Here is a 22,898-nt window from a genome sequence, read left to right on the forward strand (position 1 = left end):
TTTACTGGATCTTCTTGTTCTGTGCACCAGAGCTGGGAGGAGGAAAGTACAGAGGGTGGTGCCCGGCAGCCAGCCTACTCTGGGAAATTGCCCATTACTCTTGCTGTAAATTTCAGTATCTTCCTCGTTCTCTCAGTAAACATTGATTTATGAGGACCTGGATGTAGACGGACAGTTTGTGATTGGGTGTACTGCTCTCTTGTAGAGAATTTACTCCAGATCAACAGAAAATTATTTCTGAAACTCCTCTGGTCATTAGTTTCTGTTAGGGAGCATTTTGTGGAGAGGGTGTAGTGCCAAAGCATACGGGAAGGCTCTGTGGCACCTTTCCTCTTCTCACTTACACTGAAGCCAGAGGAAACACTCGGCCCAGGCCGGCTGGACTCCCCCATGCACATTTCTGGCAGTGATCACGTCTGTAAAACAGAGGGCATTTTTAGCAACCACATGTGCTAAAGTTCTGCCCATCTGTCAGTCATTATGGGTTAACCGTACTTGGGGGTACGGTGGATGTTGTTCCTTTCCTTCAGCATTTTTTCATCTATTTTTGTTATGCATGATTACATTTGGCTTTGTGTCTGCTCGGTATGTATGTATTTTCTGTTTGCATTTTTTTATATGACTAGAATTTACCTGTACTTTCGGGAGTGAAATATGCAACAGTAAATGCTGCCTCTTTGCATTTTTTTATATGACTAGAATTTACCTGTACTTTCGGGAGTGAAATATGCAACAGTAAATGCTGCCTCTTTGCCTTTTCTTCAATTTGCATGTGAACTCAGGATATTTTTCCTGGTGAACATTTTTTTCAGTAAATAAATACATAGAGACTATGTGCCTAATGGGTGAGAAAGCTGGGTCTCATCCCTTATAGTCACAAGGGAGAAAACATAAAATGTTGAAAGAATAATCATCAACATTTGATGTCTATCCAAAGCTTGTCTAGGTGGGAGAGAAGATATCTCAATCATTTAAGATTCCCTAGTGCATGGCAGATGAAACTTTCTGTTGTTCGTAAGCAACAAATGGATAGGGAGAGCATTAAAAGTCTCCTGCTTATCTCCTGGTTATTTATTGCTTTGAGCAACCCATTTTCTTTTATTCTGAGGTGATACTCCTTGATTCCCTCTGCCAGGCCATGTGTAGGGTTCAAAGCAGGCGTAGCAGGGTCATCCCCAGCTCCCAGGCAGACAGATGAGCCGCGGTGTGGCCTTTGCCCAGCTTCTGCTCCATCCATGGCTGCACACAGACGTTCTGCTGGCTGGGGACATGGCTGCTAGTTTTGCATCCTCTGTTGAGAAGTGGGGAGAGGCAGAACTGCACCTTCCTCAGACTCCTGCTCATTTTTCCAGCTTGCCCTGTCTGGAACGAACAGCACCCACAGCTTTTGGAAGAAAGAGGTCTTTGTGATGGTCATTATGTTTGCAACTCCTTCATGCTTCTTCACTGAGCATCAAATAGAGTGGACAGCCATCCCCCACCTTTCTGTTCACCCTCTGTTAATAAAGGCAATAGAATCCTTAAATTTTGTTAAAATCTTCATACAAATTATAATCTTGCCTGTACTACATAAACTGATTGCTGGTAAATGATTCTCAAACCTTTTCAGAGAGCATCAAAATGCCACAGTGTCTCTGAGATATTGGTAAATTACTGACTGACTTCATTCCCATTCAGACGCTTACTTAAAACTGGCTCCAGATGAGCATTCAGGAGTTTTTTTCCCTTCCCCTAGGTAGTGCATAGGCAGACAAGTGGTTGCGGTGTAGCTGGAATTGTTGAAGTATCACATCTATTTATCACTGCCCCCTCACCCGAGACATAATTAGTGACTATGTGAGTACTTCGAACCCATTTTCATGCAAAATTAGGTTAACATGAATCTCTGTCAGTGATGGCAGCTAGCGCCAGAGGAAGGATAACATCTCACACCTCTCAAACTCTCATAGAAATATTTGTCTGGCTATGCTTTTAGTTCATGAGATGATGTTTCCTTGTTGATGAATACCATAAGGTATTTTGCTACATCAATTTGTATATGTTAATCAGCTTATCATGGGGTTTTATTTAAAAAAAAAAAAAGGAAAAAAAACCCTCAAGCCCCGCAACTGATCTGAATTCGCCATCTTAGATGATGGGAACAGGAACCCAGTAGGGAGTTTCTCTAGCCAGCTCGCCTTGTGCATGGTTCACTCAGTGGGGTTCCTTTCTGTTAGTCCTTTTCACTCACTTCCATTTCACAGGCATTCAAGAGCTATGTGTATTTTTTTTCCCCTCCCTGAGTCACATCACAAAGAAAGCTGCAATCAAGCAAACTTTTCAGACACGCTCTCTGGAGTCTGGCACAGTAAGGTTCAAATGGGTTCAAATGAGAATAAAGTGGGACTGGGCAGGAGGATGACAAGCAGATTTGGAGGTAAAATTGAGCAAATCAGACAGTAGAAAGTTTCAAAAGTTCTTGGAAGGCAAATGGTTATAAAAGTGATAAAAAGGTAAGCCTGGGTATGATAGAAGAATAATATGGAGGTCAGGGAGAGTGCAGTTTTGGACAATACATTGGCTACGCTATGGTTTTGAAAGAAAGGATAACGATTCACCCTGATAAAGGATTTGTGTGAGGAACAAGCAGTGGGGAGTAGAGGTTTTTCAGTTCCTAGAGGATTCCCACAATGTTCTTGCCTGATCGTTATTGTTGGATTTGTAAGTATTACTAGATATACAGCAGCGAAGGTTACTTCAGCCTGGAAAGGGAGTAACCCTACCAAGCACATGTAGATTTTTAATTAGATATTCTAGCTGGTGAGAAAATGTTTTATTTTCCAGTGTTTCTTCCTATTTGCTTCGTAGGGTTCACAAAATGAAAGTCCACCCTTCTGTGATATCCCCAGGTTTTGTAGCCATTTCATAGCAAGCACTGTGTAGTCATAGAAAAAGAGACAGACTGTTGAGACTCCATGTCCTCCCCCATCTGTACTCTGATGGGCAGATGATACCCCATGGGGTACCTACATCAATTGCTTATTGAAAAATAACAATATTAGAAAGATACTTGGGTATTTTAGCCAGTGTTTACTTCAACTTTTTTTTTTATGCTTGTAAAAGGTGACCATAGTGAAGTAGAGTAGGAAACAAGTTATACCACCATTCACCACAAGCAAATCTTGCAGCAGCAGGTATTTACCCATCTCTGGGTTATTGTGTAACTGTGCTTTAGAATAAAAACTAGACCCCACCACTGCTATGGCCCCCTGACTTCTGTGTAATTGTTTTTCAGGATACCAGATCTCCTGGGAGGTGTATGGCAGGAATGAATCTCGTCTTGCCCGCACTCTACCTAACGCAACGCTGGAATACAAGATCACGGGGCTGTCATCTCTCACCACCTACACAATCGAGGTGGCAGCTGTGACGGCAAAAGGGAGCGGATGGGTGACATCCTCCACCATCTCTTCTGGTGTGCCCCCAGGTTGGCAAAACTCCATGAAACAAATCAAAATGGGCTGATTCTTCATGCTTCTGTATTCCAAAGATGACAAATTACTTTGGTTCAGTAATAATAAAAATAGTTTTATATATAAAGCGTTGGAATTCTTTACCAGGTAATTTAAATTTAATTTTTAGAACAGTTTAAAACATTAACCTGAACACACTTACAATTTAAAATTACCAGAAAGTTGAGGCTGTGTAATACAAATACAAAAAAAATTGTAGGGATGGCAGAAGGAATGGACAAAGTAATGAAGTGGATACAATACAGAGTCTCTTGCCATTTAGAAAGTAACATAAGAACGAAGCCTGAATCAATTCAAGAAGTGTTGCTTTGGGGGAAAAATAGTCTGGATGCTGTTAAAAAGGAAAGGTTTTTCCATTTATAAGTAGTATAGCTTATGTCACCTATGAGAGGACATTTGTCTAATGAAACTAAAATCTTATTTACAAGATTTGGGAGTTGTGGCCTGAGAAAGATTTGGGAGGAGGTACTGCATTGTCTGAGGCACCTATAAATTTAGCCTTTTTGCATTTTGTTTTTAAAATTCTGTACTGTCCTTCATCCAGTATAGAAAGCAAACTAAAAAGCCATTTCTTACCTCAAACAAGCAGTTTCAGTTAGTTTATAGATTATACAAGTAGAATTTTCCAAAGTGGAGCAGTTAGTGTACATCACTGACGGTAATGCAATTTTTCCTTTTTCCGGTATTTTTGAACTTTTCTGTATGTCTTGGAGTATGCTCGCCTTTCTTTTCCCTAATCATAGGGACTTGTGACAAGCTGCAGACTAGATCAATGCCATGCTCCCTGTTGTTAGCCAGATAACAGCATTATCCTACTTGGTCCGGCTTAGTTTATCGATCATAGTTCCCACAAATGTGAAGAACCAAGAAATATTGTGTATTCGTGCATATTTGTGAAATATATGCCAAAAAGCTGCCCATTTTTTGCCTGTTGCATTTGCACATCGTACAACGTTACAAATGATTACTGAGTACTTACGAATGCAGGTACTATTGGGAATTTATTCTAAACAATCTATTTTTAATTTGTTTCCTGGGCTTGCTTTTGTTGATAATTCAGATAATATTAAAAAATGTAAATGCCGCTGTAAGCTTGACTGATGTGAGGCAAAGATCTGACTGGGACTGCAGATTTTTCCCCGTAGAAGGTCACCCTCTTTATTTGCAACAGAAATTTAAAAAAAATCATCTACTTTATTCAGGCGTCAGAAACGCCCTCTAAACCCCATCTATTATAGGTCAACGTCAGAGTCGCAAAATCTTCCCCATACACTACCCCAAAATTTGAATCCTTTTCTGTTGTTAATATATCAAAGTTGTACTTTAAGAAGTAAGTAAAAATTATTGTCATTTAATTCTGGAGAAACAGAAGTACGGTGGAATTAGGTGCCTTGGCAAGTGCCTTGGCAGATCTGGAGCTGGGAAGTACTTTCCCCCTTGAGCCACCACGCTTTGTCAGTTATGCAACTTCTCTAAAATAGTAGCTGTAATTCTGTAGATGGGCTCTTTCTTTTCTCATTTGATCTGTAAAAATGCAGCACATGCTCAGAGCAGCAGAAATAGTAAAGCTGTATGTAATACTCTACCAAAAAGAAAAAAAAAAACCACAGCTATTTGCTCTATTATAATTGTTACCAAGGTATTTTATATGCTGAAACACTGAACGTCAACCTGTGTTACTGGGCCCTAGACGAAGAGCATTTCCACCTCTCATTTACATTTCTATTTCTTCAGAACTTCCAGGTGCTCCATCCAACCTGGTGATTTCCAACATCAGCCCTCGCTCTGCCACGCTTCAGTTCCGGCCAGGGTATGATGGCAAAACTTCCATCTCCAAGTGGATAGTCGAAGGCCAGGTATGTCTCTGACAAAAAGCTCTTAATGAAGTTTCTGAGGGGTTAAAAAGGGTCTAAATAGTGAATTGCTGTGTGGATTACAGTTTTTGTTTAACTTTGGATCAAAGCTCTTCAGTAAATGGCCTGGTGGTAGCTGTTCAGGGTGTGCTGGAAAGGTTGGAATGCAAGGGAGCTTGAGAGGCTTAGCTGAGAAATGTCTGTGCAGTAGTCAGTGAGAAAAGGGTCATGTGAATGCTGTAACTTCTGTTCACAGGAACAAAAGAAAAATATGATATATAATATATATATATATGTGAGAATGTTTATCCTTTAAATAATTCGCATGGATTTTTGTAAAGCAACTTTGTTTAGGTTCAGAAGAACACCAGATGCATCATAGGCAACACATACAACAGAGCTTAAGTCCATCCATTTATTTAAAAAAGCATTTGAAACTTGTGTTTAGGTTCTGCTAAGTGTATTTTCAAACCAGATGCAAACCTGGAATTATTATCTCACAGAGTCAGAAGTATAGCAAGAATTGCACTGAACAGTAAGGATACAATTATTCATAAGACTGAGTGTGTTTTTCTATCTTGTAATGGAATATACTGAGGTTTTCTATCCAGGCCTCTAGATATGAATAGGATGAATTCTATTCTTCATCAGCTTTAAACAATATCCCTCTTTCTGCTGTCATTATGCCTTGGAGGGGTTATATATTCCTCATCTGTTCTCCTGACAGATGAGCTTTGCTTCTTCCTTTCCACCCACAGATCTTTATAAATAATATAATCTGTTTTAAAGACCAAATGTTGGACTTCTTAAATCACCGTCACCACTTAGACATGTTGATACAATCACTTCACTTGGTAATGAGATTGTTGTGAACAAGTTGGTACATTTTGTACCATTTACATACACATTATTGCATATTACAGAATTAAACACTGAAATCCTATAATATGGTGGTTTGGCACATTCTGAGAAGCATTTTTGTGCCGGAGCACCACGTTGATATTGCTAGGAATTTGTTAATTCTGTGAGTTGCAGAACGCCACTGAAGTGAAATATATTTGCGTGCTTTAAAACGGCAATAATAATTACCATGAAGTTCATCTGCATCCTTGAAGAGACCCGGGTACAAACAGCAGTTGAAGGGTTCTTGGTGTGCAGGGAGGGAAGGGAGGAACTTTCATGTTCACAAACCCTCATCAGCATCTCATGCATTGCTAGAAAAGTCGAGGGGTTAGTGGTTCTGCTAGATCCTGGATCCAGGAATATTTGCTCCATTTGGGGAAGGGGCACAGCCAAAGTCTTCGCAGAGTCTGGGCAGTTCTTTTCACCATAGCTACCCTGCAAGTTTCTTCTGCACCATACCTCACTGTTTAGCTTCAGCACAACAAGAAACGTTGTTCCAAGTGGATGTTATATATTAAAAAAAAAAAAATCTTGCTCACATGATTAACAAAAATCTTTTCAGGTATGCAGAGAATTTGGTGACTCCTTAAGGATATAGCAAATCCTGTTTCCAGGATGACAGCTGCATATAATCCTTTGTAAACAGCCCCTTTCTGCCAGCACTTCACTCAAAGTCTCTTTCTCTCTTGAAGTGCAATTTCACAGCACCTTTAGCCAGTCTAAACCAGAGCTCTCATTGTCCTGCTCCCATTCCCTCTCCTCATCCCCATCACTCTTACCAAGACTTTCTTACTCCTGCCTTCAGCATGCATTAATTCTGGCATGATCATACCCAGAGCTGCTACAAGACTTGATCCAGCCAAGAACAAATGAGTTTCAGACAGATCAACTCCCTGCACAGGCTGTGTGTGGGAGCAGAAGAGCACCATTGCAAGGGGAGGGGATGAGAACATGGTAGTGGGAGCAGAGATGAGGGCAGGAATGCCTCTGTCCTGACTTGGATCTCAGCTGCTGTGGACTTGCCCTCTGGACTTCACGGGTTTTTCTGCCTACCTTTTAAAGACACACAAGCTTTCACAAAACAACTGCCAGTGACACCCCAGTGTTCGCTTATGCCTTTCATGTAGTCTGTTCTGTATGTCTGTGCTGGGATGCAGACTACTGATGCAAGATTTGTATTTTAGCATAGACAACAATAATTTTTCCTTAGGGCTATGTTAGATTGAAGGGTTGTGGTTATACCCAACCTACAACAGTATTTTCTAAACAGAAATATAGGAAGGATTTTTTCCTTCTGTATCTTTCGTTCACTGGCCAGCTTTTAGTAGCCCTGTTAAGTGTTTCATGCCCTAGCATTAAATTAAAAGCCACTTAAGGCATGGTTTTGCATACTATGATTTTAAAGCAGGTGGTATTTCAGAGTTATAGGGATCACATTTAACTATAAAACACCAATCTATGCGTTCTAGGGTACTTTTTAATTAATCAGTTGAATTAGAGAATAAAGATTCTGTCCAAGCAGGTATAGGGGACTACATCTCCATCCATTCACAAATTTTTTGAACATTAGCCTCTCTGAAAGTTTGCAACAAGGTGCAGAGTAGCTGAAAACAGCTAATAGCTTGGGAAAAAATGTGTTGCAGTTTCCTAAGACCTTGTACAGCATGATCTCTCCTGGAAGGAGGAGAACTGGGTCAATGTCCCCACACAGGTCTGTTCCTTCTGGGCTGTACATCTGCTGTCAGCGGGTTCATGACAAAGCACAACCAACAAACAGATGGTACTGTCATGCTCTTCATCTATGTCCCCCTCTGTTTGTACAGCTGGGTGATAGCTTTATGTTGGATATCCCTTATATATTGTGTCTTCTCTTCCATCTCTACTGGGAATATACCCTTTACTCTGAATGTCTGAGTCCTTACAGACAAACTGTTTTATATTCACACACACAAACAAGCTGCCACCAACATATTTTTCTTCTTTGTTCCTTTATGTGGCACGAAGCTTCCTTGATAAGGGCAGGTCTAGACAATGTTCCCAAATATTCCATTTTGGCTCAGTGCCATTTTTGAAGCCTGATACTTCATGAACAATTTGGATGAAAAACACAGCTGGGAATTCCAGTTGACGTGAAATTTTGTACATCTGGCCTTGGCTTCTGCTTTTTGTGCTGGGGTGTAAATTCACGGGAGCCGCTGTGGAACTAATTCTCAATTATGTCAATAAACGTGAGAGGAGAATCAGGTCTTTAAGACTTTAGTGTTGGTAGATACTGAAATATCAAGCATTAAAAATCCCATTTTTGTGTTTCTAGTGAAGCTTCATTCTGTACTTCTGAAGGGATTTGTTAAAAATCACTAGGCTGTTCCTTTTCCATCTTTCCATCTAGACTCGGAGGACTGGGGGAAACTAGATTTCCAAACAGAGAACTACAAAAAAGTACCAATGCCATTTAAAAAATATTGCTAACATTGTTTTTCCATTACATTACAGTATAATCTAAAGAGAAGTGGGTCTAATGTAATATAAAGGTTCTGCTGACGCTTGTTCAGAAGGACCAGCAGTAACGGTCTTGTGGCATTGACACTCACAGGTAACATGTTCATCCCCAAAGAATTCCAGTAAATCCTTCCAATCATCCCATGCTCTCAGATGCAGTTAGAGTATATATTGTAGACATTTTTTCTGGCAATTTGCAACCAAGAATGGCACTGAATCCCTGCTGTTGTTCATGTCGTTTTACGTTTGCACTCTCTGTCTGCTGCAATCCAGTTTCAGCTTATTATTCTTGTGGTGGATTTTTCCTGGGGTTTTGTCAGGAGAAGTACATAAATTACATCATCATGACTGTGCCTTGGTAGGTGCTCGGTCCACAGCACCAAGTTTTCCAGTGGCCGATTAGAAAAACTGGGCTAACTTCTGCTGAGTTTGGTGTGTTTTTCTGGTGATTAAATGTTGTTATGCAGACAGCAGAAGACCTGTGGAACAGCTGAAGGCCACTTAGGAAGAGGTATTGCAAGTCATGGAGCCATGAGTACATGGGCTAATATAGAGAGTTTTTGCTTAAAGCCTTTCTGCTGGTTTTAGAGAGATTTGTATGAATATCATGGTAAGCAGTAACAGAGTTTCAAAGTAGTAAAACCTTTAAAGTGTTGTTGCTGTATTCGCTTGTAAAGCTGTGAGTTGGGAAAGGTGTTGTAACTTGAACCATGAATTTATCTGGTTTTGTGGGTTAAGTCAGTGACCCAGATAGGATTCATCCATTGTACGAGGTGATTCTCTTGGTGTCGTTTTTACTTTGGAGCTGGTAAATAAAGTGTCTGAAACTCTGACAATTTTATGCCTTTGCCAATCTTTAAATCAAAAATGGCTGAATCGATTTAAGGATTTTGTAAGAAAAAAAATTGCACCCAGGCTGACATCCTGTGAACCGAATTTCTCCCAAAGTGATTTCAAATGTGTGAGTTATGGACCTCTATAATGAAAACTCTGACATATGTTGAACTATAGTAGAACACAGGGTACCTCTGTAATGTACAGAAACATTGTGTTTTCCTTTCCTGCAGTTAGTACTTCGTAACTGTTCAAAATTTTGGAAGTATTACTGTCTTATACAAAATATCACAGCAAATGATTTTTTCATTCCAGATTTTAATTATTTTTAGTATCTTTTAAGTCAAAATTCTGCAACTTTGCTCATGTAGTGCATTCCATCAGAAAATGTTAAGTTACTTTATAAAACATGTAATGTTTTCCTTTTTAGAAATGGAGGAAACTAATGCATAGAGAAATAAAGGGTTCTGACATCACTTCCAGTATTGTTTTATACTGTCTCATTTCTGTAATAATAAATGAATATGCCCTTTTATTGAATGTAATGCCTTGGGAACAGCTGAGAGATGGGAATGAATATGCGCTAACTTGTGATGACTGATCATTATCAAGAATTCTATGAAGTGTCTTGGTGGATATAGGTGTTTTTATTGTGGCAGTCCTGGGGATCATGGCCTTATTGTATGGAGAACTGTTAAGATGCAGAGTGCGTTTCTTAAGGAGTTTTAAGGTAACAGAAAAGCAGTTGGTGTTCTCATCTCCCTCCTAAAACAATGCACACATATGTGTGCATCTGTCAACAAACATAATCCTTTTCTGAAGTTTGCATACACTGTTATCCAAAAAAACAGCTACAAGAAAGAAGCCTCTAAATTAACTTTATTTTATGCAGAGTGGCTCATAGTGGACTCTCTTGCCCCCCAAAGGACTCTTTCATCCTTACCACTGCCCGTAGTGCTTTTTGCCCTGTGGGAATCCCTTTGTACTCTGATTCTTGAAACTGATATGTTTCCTCTGATCTGACATCAGAGTGCTTCAGCAAAAATCATTTCCTTTTCCTTCAAGAGCCTGAAACCTGGAATCTACTATGCATCTTGTAGAAGTTAAAAATATAGAAGTTCATTACTGAAGATTCTCTTCCAAGACTAATTTCTGAGATTATTGCTAAATAAGTGAAACTTGTTTTGAGTAGCAGTGACCTAGAATTTCTCAGCCACAAGAGTCAGAGGTCATGCAGAAGTCCCCAGGCTGTTCACCAAGCTACCCTACAGCTGTTTACCCTTCAATCCTCTTACTTTGGAAAAAATTCCCACAAAAGAAGCACACTTAAATTATACTACTTATTTCAGTAGAAGATCTAACCCTTTGAGTTAGTTTCCCAAATGCTGGCACCAGATCCTGGGAACATTATGAGGTATTATTCTAACTATAGCAAGTTCCTGATCTATTTTTCTTAAAATCTTTTGCTGAATCACAGAACTATACCTGTGGTTGATTTTTTTGCTGCCTCTCTGTCATTACCTTTCAGCAGAAAATTAGTCCAAAAGTGGTTAATTGGGACTCTCCGCGCTGCCATTTGCCCAGGGTCCCCCACCTCCCAATAGAGGTAGTGGCCACCTGTTTACCAGCTGGTTCCGGAGCTTGGGAACAACCAACATGCCGGGCTTAGTGGGCATCTGCCATTTCCTCGTAGGCTGCACCCATCGTTCCTAGCAGGGAGAGCATTCAAAACCAGAAAGCTGTCTTCTGGGATAGCTTTCAAGGGGCTTGCCATAGTCCTGGGCACAGAGAGACTTTTGCTGCTTTTCAATCAGTAAAAGATCCTTAATATTTCCACCTTTGCAGCCAGCTGGTAAATGTCTATCTGCAAAACAGGGGGTTTTGGACACCTCTCAAGCTTGAGTCAATGTCAATTGTTCACAGCCCTGTGGGCCTCTGGCTCTGAACCATGTGGTCCTTAATGTGTATTAATGACCTGCCTGCTGCTGCATAACGATTGAAACCTGTGGTGATTTTTGTTTGGGTTTTTTTGCTATGTAAGAAATATTTTAAAAAGCTCTTACTGTTCTTAGAATACAAAAAGAAGACTAACTCACTACTGGAGATTATTTGCAGCCTCCAAAGCACTGTGGATTGTTGCTATACAATTACTGCAGCACTTTGAGGTGGTGCTGTTAAGAGCAAGGAGTTTTGCAAAAATAAGCATTTACTATAGACTTTCTAAGGTATTAAACAAAAACTCTTTTAATAAAAAGCATTCTATGTTTCCTTCACTGAAATCAACCCTCTCTTCCTTTCTTTGTTTATGTAGGGTTGTTGTTTTTTTTTAAATTCTCTTTATCACCTCTTTGTTCTCTGCATTCACTTTAGGGCTGTTCTGTTTTACCACGCAGACCTGTCTCGGCTTGCTTCCCTTAAGCTTCTGCATCCACGGACTTTACTAAAATTTATGGAGCTCAGTTGGGACTGGGAATTTTAAAAGGCCCATAATCTTCACTGACATCTGTTTTATATGTTGTTTGGTGTGTGGCAGTGTCCTTGATAACCAACAAGACTGAAAGGCCCATCAAGACCTGTGCAACCACATCCCTCCATGAAAGCAGTCCTCCACTAGGAAGATCACAGAGGCTTCTTTTCACAGTGCTATGCAGAACTTATTTCTTTGGCCTAATTTTCCTTGTGTCATTTCTTCATGCACAAACATAAATATGCAGCACATCAAGTCCTGGGTGAGCGAAGAACTAAAACATCTATAAATAAATCAGGCTGCTTCTCCTGAAGGGAAAAAAAAAAAAGAGTGAATGAAACCTAATTTTCTATTTGAAGTACTTAGGGTATGGTAGATACTTTGGGCTACGTTGCCTATTGAGTGCTTTGACGGTGTCTATGGCTGTAACTAGTATACAGAAGTTGTAACAGATCTGTTTAAAAAAGGTTAAAGGAAATAGCTCTTTACACAGTGGGTTGTGAGCTTCTGGAATTCGTTGCCACAGCAGTCTGCAGGAGTAGATAGCGTCAGTAGGTTAAAAAAGGATGAGGCATCTTTATGGATATTAAGTCTGTAAATAAACACTAAAGGGAATAGCTGCCTATGTACTCTCTAATATCCTTCAGCCCGTGATTGTGGATACCAGGATAGGGAGCGGGAATTGGACTGCAGGTACTGCCCTTTGTGGTAGGGTTGAAACACCAGAGTAAATGTGCACAGTGCTAGGGAATTATATCAGGGAGTCTTGTCTAAGATCCCCTGTGTTTCAGCACCTGATAATCTCCAAAGTGAAGCCCAGCCATCTACCACCTCTCTTCTGCCTCCTTCTCCACATTCCTCCTGTGGCTCTTACGCACACAACCCTGCCTGCTGATGCTGCCATCTTCCAGGGTCCCAGGTCAGACTCTGGCCTTTCTATCATGCCTTGTTGACTTCCTTTTAAGTCCTGATTCATCCTCATTTTATCTCCAGAAAGCTCTATGGAAAGTAACGCTCTCAATTTGCATCACCATTTTGTCCCTTCTAACACTGCTGTAGCTGAGGGACTGTGTTGGGCAACATGTTGTGATTAATTAAAACAAAGGATTGCGCATGGAAAAATCTGGTCTAAGTGCAGACCAGCAGATGAGGTTAAAACACTTTTGTTCTATGCCTTTGTTCTTGTTTCTCTGTCTTCATTTCTGTGGCATTTTGCCTCCGTTGAGACTTATTTAGTATGCGTCAGTTCCTGCGAGTTATTATCAAGGCTATTTTTCATTTTGTTCTATTACTACTTGATACTTTTGTATTGTGGCAGTGAGATTGACCAGGGTATTAGCGCTCTCATGGTGTTTTTCTGGAATAGATCTTATCAGAGGATCCCAATGAAGTCCCAACAGGTACAAGGAAACTTGGCTAACTTGGCTGTGTTGTGACTTTACAAATAACTAGTGCCTTGTCATATAAAAATTAATATTAACTGGATAATATGTATTTAAAAGCGTTTGTCCTTCCACTGCTGTGATAACACACGTTGCAAAAAAGGTTATATATATATATATATATATATAATACTTTATATATATTCTGCTTTGTATTCCTTCTTACCTTTCCCATGTACAGGTTGGGGTACTGGGTGATGAAGAAGAGTGGGTGAGTCTTCGTGAGGTGGAGAATGAACCTGATGCTCAGATGCTGGAGGTACCGAACCTTACACCTTACACTCATTACAGGTAAAAACAGCAGGTAATTAGCTGCAGCATGAAAAAAATTAGTAAATAGCAGCATGGAACAGCTTTCCTAATCAGAAACAGCTGGCTGTGCTTTATAATCTGAACAAAAGGGAAAAGGTTGGCTGTTTTCATAGTTTATACTTAAAATTACTTGTCTGATATTGTTAATTGTAATTTACATACAATCCAGTTTGTAACATTAAAAAGGAAATCCAAGTGCACAGTGAAATGCTTTTATGAGTAACTGATACCCTGTGACTTCCCTCATCTAAAGGGTGCACCAGTATAGTATCAGTCAGTGACAAATCAATTGCAGTTAAACTGGTGCAAACTTGTAATTACATATTTACATCAGTTTAAACATCATTTTATTGATTTAGCTTAATTTGGTAACATCAGTTAGATGAAACCTTTGTTTATAAGAATTTACCTAGTTAAGCTTAATAGATATATGCAATGCTTAAACTGATTGAAGTGAATCTACATTATGGGTACACCCCAGTTGAATGAGATTGATTTTTAAATCAATTCAATTCAAGTGATGCCTTGCTTTAGTTATAGACAAGATTTGAGAATTTGAGGTACTCAATCCTAATGAAAAATACTTTCATGAAATAGCTTGCTAATGTAAAGGCTGGTTCCAAGGAGATACAGTGGCAAGTGTTAAATCAGCTTACTAGAAACTTGTCCATGTTGTGTTGGCTGAAGGGCCTATTAGCTGTCCCATGTGCTGCTGTGAGCTAGTAGTAGGTGTAACCAAGTAGAGCTCATATAACTTACAGCTAATTCAGTGCTGGTACACTAATCTTCTTCCCTTAGTCAGAAGCCTAGGAACATACTGAATTTCTCACAAACTCTGCACTGAAGTGTTTTACACCTCATCCTCAAGAGCTAAACATTTTACTAAAAGCTCTTTGAAAATTTTTGAACTTGAGCAGAGATTTCTGGTGCAGAGGTTTAGGAAAATTGTCTCTGCGTTGAGAAGATTGTGCTCTCCTTATAAAGGTGAATCCTTGAAGCTGAAAAGGCAGAGGGGAATAGTAAAGTGCAGGTTGTACCAGAGTTCAACAGTCAATGTCCATGCAAAATAAGAAAGACTGGCACACCTAGCAGGTGTATGGAGAAATGTCTGGGATAAAAAATAATGAGGAATTTGGGGCGGGTGGGTTTTTTTTCTATCGTTAAACTTCTTGGTTTATTTTACTGCTACATCTCATTTCTCTCTTGTATCCACTGAATTCTAGAGTGGTCCCAGTTGTACTGGGATCTTTCACACTTCCAGCTCTCCTCTGATTTTTTTTCATTGTAAAGCAGCTCCTTGAATTTTGCCTAGTTTTTTTCAGTCATGCATGCACAGATACGAGCTTTTTTTGGTTTTGTTTCAGTGTAGAGCAATTATATAATTTTTTTGAAACCTAGAAGGTTGTTGCCAAATGAATTTGTTGTCCTCTGGTCAGCTTTAGTCATTGCCCACTGAGGAAATACATCACGAGAGCTAATTATCAGACCACATCTTTATCGGCCAGCTTCTTTTCTATGTTTTGTGCCAATGTTGGAGAATTAAATCAAGGACAGTATTTGTTTAACATGTTTCCTTTAATGCATTTTCTAGGGAGATCAGAGCAGATAAATAAACACTGCTCTGTTGACTAGCTCACCCTTTTCCCAGGCTCAGTCATTAGGTCCAAAAATTAAGTGTTTAGTATGAACAGGTCACGTATTTATGTGCAAGTGCTGGATACCTCTAATTGCTTGTGATGGGTGAGAATATCTGAAATGTACAGCACGTCTTAATTATTTTGTGCTTTCTGAAAATGAGATTTCTCTAAATCTTTTGTGACCCAATAGGAATTTCTATTGTAGAAGAGATGGTTTCAAGCAGAGAGAGTATTTTTTTAAAGACACATATCCATATTAAATAACTTAATCTTTCTTGTGCAGGAAGGCTGAAAATGCAGCACAGGGATAAATCAGCTTCTTTCAACCAGTAATTGAGGGGAAATGTTATCACTAGTATATTTTTTATATTGACAGGGAATGAGACTATCTGAAGTTTGATATTTTAATACCTTTCTGAATGTATTGTACAAGCATCGCAAGAGAAAATCACTTACTGCTAGCATAAGCTCATCAGGCTTGGTATAATTAACATAAATTTCTCACACAAATACCTAAGTTTCTAATAGACCCTAAGCTAATCTCATTTTCATTTTTTCTAATACCTGAGAGGACCTGAAAGCGGTTACCATAAAGCATTCAGCAGTGAATACAAAGGGGACCTGCATGCAACAACCTTTGTGGAACATTTAGACAGACCTAATTTGTATTTTTCCATCTTTTTCCTGTTCTGGAAAGAGAGGTACCATTCGCTGAGCTGTTACAGCATGCATCGCATCTTTCCTCCGCTCCAGGTTCCGGATGCGGCAGGTGAACGTGGTGGGCCCCAGCCCGCTCAGCCAGCCCTCCCGTGTCATCCAGACACTGCAGGCTCCGCCAGATGTTGCCCCCGGGAGCGTCACCGTGCGGACGGCCAGCGAGACCAGCCTGTGGCTGCGATGGGTGGTGAGCTGGCGAGGAGGAACGGGGGTGGAGGGGAGCTGGGTGCTGGTGCCTGGGATACAGCTGCTTCTCCAGGGAGTCAGGCCAGCACTCAGGAATCCTTTTTCCTTGCATTTGGTATAAGGAGTAACAGCAAAATTATTTCCTTTTTCAGAACAGTCGGAAACTGAGACTTACTTTAAGTGCCTTATTAATCACTTAAACTGCCTACTGCCACTACTTCTGCCACTTCATCAGGGGAATATATGCCTGTGTTGTAAAACCTTGGCTTTTGAGACTCTCTAGTTCCACAGTCTGGGTCAACATGTGGGACAGGAATATAATACTTGAGCCAATTTGCAGTTTCCTAGGGCTCAGTTGTTTGCTTTGTACAAAACAGTCCCCAGAAGGTGCACACTGGCCATTGGCAATTATCCTGCAGGTACTGAACAGCTGTGGTTCAAAGGCAGCAAAGTTTGCATGCTACACTCCTGTAGGAAGATTATATTTATGTGGAAGGATGTGAAGTTAGGAGATAAAACGTAGAAAGAAATGATTAATTGCGAAGATGCAGTGATTGATGACATTGTTGTGCCCCTTTGACTGTCTCGGTTACCTGCAGAGTTGCCACACTGGGATTTACTTGGCAATTAACCTGATCCAGAACGTTTTTTCTTTTCCCCTGTTAGGCAGAATTTTCCACTGGGGTTACTGTGGTGTGAAGTTGATGAAGCACAGGTTTCCTTTTGCCCAGATGTTAGCTTTTCCATGCATAAACTCACTGTGGCTGAAAGTCAAAATCAGACTAGAAACAAGAGGGTTTTTCTCCCATCAGAAAGGAAAAATTCCAGTTTCTCAGGGGGACACTGCACTTAATTCTGAACACTGAAAGACCAAAACATCAAACTTGAAGTTGTCACCTCGTTATCCATAGAAAAGCCATTGCAGTTCATTTGATAGGACCCACATAACTCACTCGTGGCTTTACCTCGTGAATAGCATGCCCATGTTGTTCAACCTTTGATACTACATCCAGACCTACATATCTTACATCAAAATTAACTCAAGGTTGTTTAAAGAGACTTTAAAACATTTTTAAGATTGTGTTTCCTTGTCGTGATACCTGGAAGCCTGGTTTTCGTAAGTCAAACTGTGCAGGGTTCAGGAGGAGCAACAGCCACAGCTAAAAATGACCTGACATACCTTTTTCATGCTTAATAACATCGGTATTTGAAAGTGTTTAATCTCTTTTTTTCAAGACCTGCAGGTGAATCTGTGTCCCCCTGGGAGCTAGGAATTCCTTCCTTCTGACAGAATAAGGGTCACATTTCTAGCCCTGCTTGCCTGCGGGATACAGTCTTCTAAGCTGTGAAATGTTAATGTGTATCAAACTTTCCCAGTGATCCAGAACTGAATCTCAGCCATCCGTGGCATCACGTAGTTAGTTTTACAGAGAAAAAACTTTAAACTTCATGAAGTAGGCTAATGATTTCATATTTTAATCTCTGAAATTGCTTGGGGAGTTAGAATACTAGAATAAATCTCTGCTGATAAATGAGTAGGCAGAGAGTCAGTAAAAAAAGTAAAAAATGTACGATAAATGAATTTGTCACATGCCTCAACAATTTATCATTCATTTCCATAATTAATCACAAAGCTCTGAAATAGATTGTATTCGTATCATCTCTGTTGATACACCCACAGCAAATGGCATAGTTCTATGAGCATATCTATTTGGCTCAAAATTAAGGTAAAAATTAAAAGAAAATTTCAAGCAACACAGAAATTTAGAGATCGTGAAACATAAAAACAAAAATCACTCTCAATCTATGGCTTTATATGAGTTCAGACAGCCTTGGTATACAGTTTGGAAAGCCCTAGCAATTTGTTCTGGATAGGAATATTGTGCTTTTCTTTGTGTTGTTTGGCAGCCCCTCCCCGATACGCAGTATAATGGCAATCCAGAGTCAGTGGGGTACAGGATAAAGTTCTGGCGTGTGGATCTGCAGTCTCCCACCTTGATGAAGGTTGTTAATGACCGATTGGAAAGAGAGTACACGATTGAAGATCTGGAGGAGTGGACAGAGTACGAACTGCAGATCCAGGCTTTCAATGCCATTGGGGCAGGACCATGGAGTGAAGTAGTGAGAGGTCGTACACGGGAGTCCGGTAAGTCAAAGCACCATGTCTGCTTTGAAGGACACATCTGAGAACTTCTGCATTTTCTGCCCTTTTGTTCAGCTCTTTTTTTTTTTTTTTTCTTGTTGATCCATTAAATCTAAAATGAAAGAAAAAAGCACAATCTCTAGATGCACTGAAGGCAAAAAGACATATAAACATTTGAGGGATTTATTTATTTATTTTATTCCTACCCTGCTTTCACACATAAACCTACAGGTTATTTATTTAAAGCGAACAAAACAACCTCTCCCCAATTCTGCCCCCGTTTGGCAGCAGTGCAGACAACACAACGAGCAGCTTGCATACAGCCTTCTCTGGCTGAGCAGGTCTCTCTTGCTTCCTCTCCCTCTCTGGTACCCCATTGCCCCTCATTCTCCCCCTTTCCCTCTCTGCTTCTAGGCGGGGGCAGATTTTCTTACAGTCATGGTTATCTGAAATTTTATTTCAAGCACCAAATATTTCTAAAAGGGCACAAGTTATTTTAGAGAGCTGGTTACCCATATAGAAATAAAATCATTATCTGAGCTTTTGATGACATGTTTTCAGAACTGCCTTCTAAAATTCTGTGTACAAGGCTATATAGACATAGCACGCATATAGACATAACCTAGGGCACAAGTACTGTATTGTAGAGCTGAATTGTCCATACTAGCATAGAGACTTCAAATATCAGAAGCAAACTCCCAATCTCAGGCAACAGTAAATTATTGTTAGCTTAGTAGCAACAGTAAAGACAGATCTTGAAAAGCTGCTCTCTAGCAATTAAATTCCACCAAACCTACTTCCAAACCTACCCTATGTGCACCTGATAAATGAAAATTTATATTGCAAGTGAATAACAAAATGGATGACATATATGGTTTAAAAGTTTAATAATAAGAAGCTGTTTGTGACCTGTATTTATTCAAGGTTCAACATTTTTATTTTTTCTTTTTTTTTTTTTTCCTATTTTTCTTCATTAAACATGTTTTGGAATTTAATTCTATGCATACCCTGCACTTGAGACACACATATGCATGTTTGTGCACTCTGTACCATGCGGTGTTACTTGGTGTAAAGCGTGAACGTGCTGTACGTGGCAGGATTTGGTCTGCTGGTTCAGATCCTTTGAACTAGCTGAGGAGAAGGCTAAACAAAGTCATCCCCTCCATTAAATTGTTGCTTTTTGGGAAGTAGTAATTGGAAAGCTATTGCCGGAGGTATTTTAAACAAGGCGTGCTTGTGCTGGAGATAGAGATAGCATGACCCAGACAAAATAGTTTTGAAGTGTTCTGTATCATAATAAAAAGATACCACATTCTCCACTTTCTCCTTTCCACTGCTCTTCAAACGCTTCTTTTGAAATGTAGTAAATACTAAGATTAAGTGATTTCATAAAACCTTAGGATTATAGTTCTCTTGCTCAGCATCTAAAGATCAGAGGTTACGTGTGTATTTGGCATTTTCTCTTGCAGTATTAAAAGAAGGGTTGACTTGAAACTGATTGTAGGAGGCACACAGAAACCAGGATCAAAATAACACAAAGCTGTGATCTAGACCATAAGGACTCATTTGTTTTTTTTCATGTGTTTTCTTTGATACTAACGTCTGATTCCTTGAATAGAGCAAGTCAGGGCTCAGACTTTTGGCTGTATCTTCTTAGATTTAGAATATACAAGAAGCGCTGGCATAGCAGCAAGCTGCATGAGAGAACTTCAGAGAATCTGCAATTAACCTGTATGCACAGTCAAACTGGGTTAAAATGCAAATAAAAGATATCTAATGCCAGAGAGAGAGGTCAAAGCGTTTTTAGGTCTGTCTTCTGAACTATGAGGAAAAATTCTATTTAACGCTTATGTTTTCGAAGTACTTTAAAAGCAGATGTCCTAAATATTTCTATTTCCATTTTGTAGAGAGAGAGACTTAAGGAAGTTGGTTTTGCCTGGTGCTGCAGATTGTAAACATCCCTCACAGCTGGCCAGAGGTGGCTCAGCCAGGATCACATGGTGGTTCATTGGCAGAACTCGTGGTCCTGTGTTTTATACTCTCCAAGGAGCCTAAGAAGTTAGAGCCCAGGCACTAGATCAGCTTGTGGTGTCTAATGACAGTACGGCCACTGGAGTCCAAAATCTTCATTAAAAATAAAGCTGTACTTGAACACTTCTGTTTATTCTCAGATGTGTGATGATATCACTAATAGCTGAGCACACACGCTAACAATAACGTAGCATGCCGTTACAGGTACTCTCCGGTTTCTGAAGCTCTTGAATATAAAACACCTTGAAACCACAGAAACGATGAGAGAATAAATAATGCTGTGGTGTTTGGTAACCCAGGCTTAGAAAACAGTTGGGAAACCCTAAAATGAAAATCTGGCATAAGGTTTCAAGCAGCTGAAGATGGAGGGGGATGAATTAGGATTTTTGGGCAGGACAGGTTTTATCAATCCAAAAATGTTTTTTTAATGTTAGAAATTAAATAACTCATTAAATTTTTACAGTGTAAAATAACTGCAGAGTAACAAGCTCAGTTTCCACTCAATAAATTGAAAATGATAGTAGGTACAATATAGAGAAAGCAAGCAAATGCGAAGACCTCTAATGTATTAGAACAACCTTGACAGGGCTGCTTCCTTTTAAATATAAACCCTCTTATTTTCAAACAATTCATCTCAGATAGAGCTAACCCAGTGCCTTAATATTTTTGGGCTCCTAATATTCAGCTACCAGCATGTGTATACTTGTCTTACAAAATCAGATACTATACAAGCATGGTCACATATCTATGGCAAGGATCAATCTCTTTATGTTTCAGAGGCTGACCTTCATGAAGCAGTTACTGTGGTGTGATAAAGCATTGCTTGATAATTCAGATGTGGCCCAGTGTCACTGCAGGGATTTGTCAGTTTATACAAGCTGAGAATTTGGCCTGCTGTATCTAATTTTATAGGCAAAATGGTTGTGTACTGCAGCTATGCTACTTTTGCCATGAACCTTGCTCTAAATTTGCACTTCTTAATTGATGGCAGATGTACAATATGCCAGCTTCATTTTTACTTTCAAAAAACAGTGATGGATGTTCAGCTAAAATGAGCTGCAGAAGTGGAGAGAACCACTGCATCCCACTATCTAGCTTGCTTAGAAAGCCAGACTACAGGCTAGCTTATTAAAAGCTGCTTTTGGCCCAGTTAGAGACATAAAACAGCATCATTTGCTGTGTATCAAATATGGCTATGTCAGATGTAGAAAGAGGATGCATGATCTTAGATGCCAACACAGATAACCTTAAAAACTTGAGTTCTTATTGAAGTTCCAGTGCAAAGTGCCAGTAACTCTCTAATTTCCTACGTTTGATCTTCTAAAGTACATAACGAAGCTGGCAGTTTGCTGGATTAGCTCATCATTTAGTTTCAGTATTTCCAGTTCATTTCGTTAAAACTCTGAGATTTTTTTGGACACTGTTGCTTGGCTTCTGAACAGTTCTTGTGGGTTACTAATGAGAATTTGGCTTTGGAGCTTATAGCAAAGTCTTCAGTGCAACAGTTAAGGAAAGCAGCATTAGAGAAGGGAGCTTGCAGAGGAAAGACGGATCTATATGCCTCTCTCAAGCCACTAATTAGTCTTAGCAAACTATAATTTCTTTGAATCAGGATATCCTGAGAGAGGAGAGGGGTCGGAGAAATGCAGGTTACATTTCAATTCATTCTTAAAGGGTCGATCAAAGTCTGTTACTTGATAAAAGACTGGCAACAGTAAGATCCATAATATCACTTGCAGGTCCTGAATTCATGCATCCATATTAAAATAAAATTCTGAACACTAATATGAGAACTGAAGGATTAAAGTGCACTCTATGAACACGAGTATTTTTACCATTTAGGCATTGGGCTTAGATTCCTTTCCAGCAAGAAGGGGACATTTAGCTGCTCTTGCTGTCACTGGGAATTAAGAGGAGCCTGGGCTAATAAATCTTCAGATAGACGATTCTCTCCTTTGTTAGCTTTTGAGTCCCCCTGCCAGCAGCGTGATCGTACACACACCTCAAAGCAAGCATGCACACAGGGCCAGCCCGGGCACAGCCTCCACCTTTTGTGAATTCGGGAAATCTCGTGGCTGCTGATCAAAGAGGAAAAGAAGTATTTGTAAAAGAAAGAAACTTTTTCTCTCTTGAAAGGCTTCAAACCAGATAAAATAAAAATAAAAATAAATGTGGCTGGAAAGGGCTTCTTTCCTCTACGCATTCTGGTTTCCTGCGACCCACCTCCACCCTTTCTCTCTCCAGAAGTGATTCATGTGGGAGTAGCTCTTTGTGAAGATCTACAGATAAAGTTATGGCAGCTATCCAAAGACATTCATGGCTCCTGGCAATCTATTTTCCTTTAATGTAATTATATCCTTGT

At 39.8% G+C, this 22,898-nt stretch overlaps 1 protein-coding gene across 9 annotated transcripts in view; it reads left to right on the forward strand.

The window, feature by feature from the left end:
- The window catches only part of SDK1 (sidekick cell adhesion molecule 1), a 424,191-nt gene that overhangs the window by 322,390 nt on the left and 78,903 nt on the right, over positions 1-22,898 (forward strand). For all 9 annotated transcript variants that reach the window (XM_087732480.1, XM_087732484.1, XM_087732481.1 and 6 more), the window contains 5 exons: positions 3,275-3,466; positions 5,247-5,368; positions 13,692-13,801; positions 16,213-16,363; positions 18,271-18,508. In XM_087732480.1, the coding sequence (XP_087588606.1) occupies positions 3,275-3,466; positions 5,247-5,368; positions 13,692-13,801; positions 16,213-16,363; positions 18,271-18,508 (813 nt within the window). The remainder of the gene's footprint in view (positions 1-3,274; positions 3,467-5,246; positions 5,369-13,691; positions 13,802-16,212; positions 16,364-18,270; positions 18,509-22,898) is intronic.

The sequence above is a fragment of the Nipponia nippon genome, unplaced genomic scaffold (assembly GCF_047370975.1).
Source record: "Nipponia nippon isolate SJK-2023a ecotype South Korea unplaced genomic scaffold, ASM4737097v1 scaffold_5, whole genome shotgun sequence".
Taxonomy (NCBI): Eukaryota; Metazoa; Chordata; class Aves; order Pelecaniformes; family Threskiornithidae; genus Nipponia; species Nipponia nippon.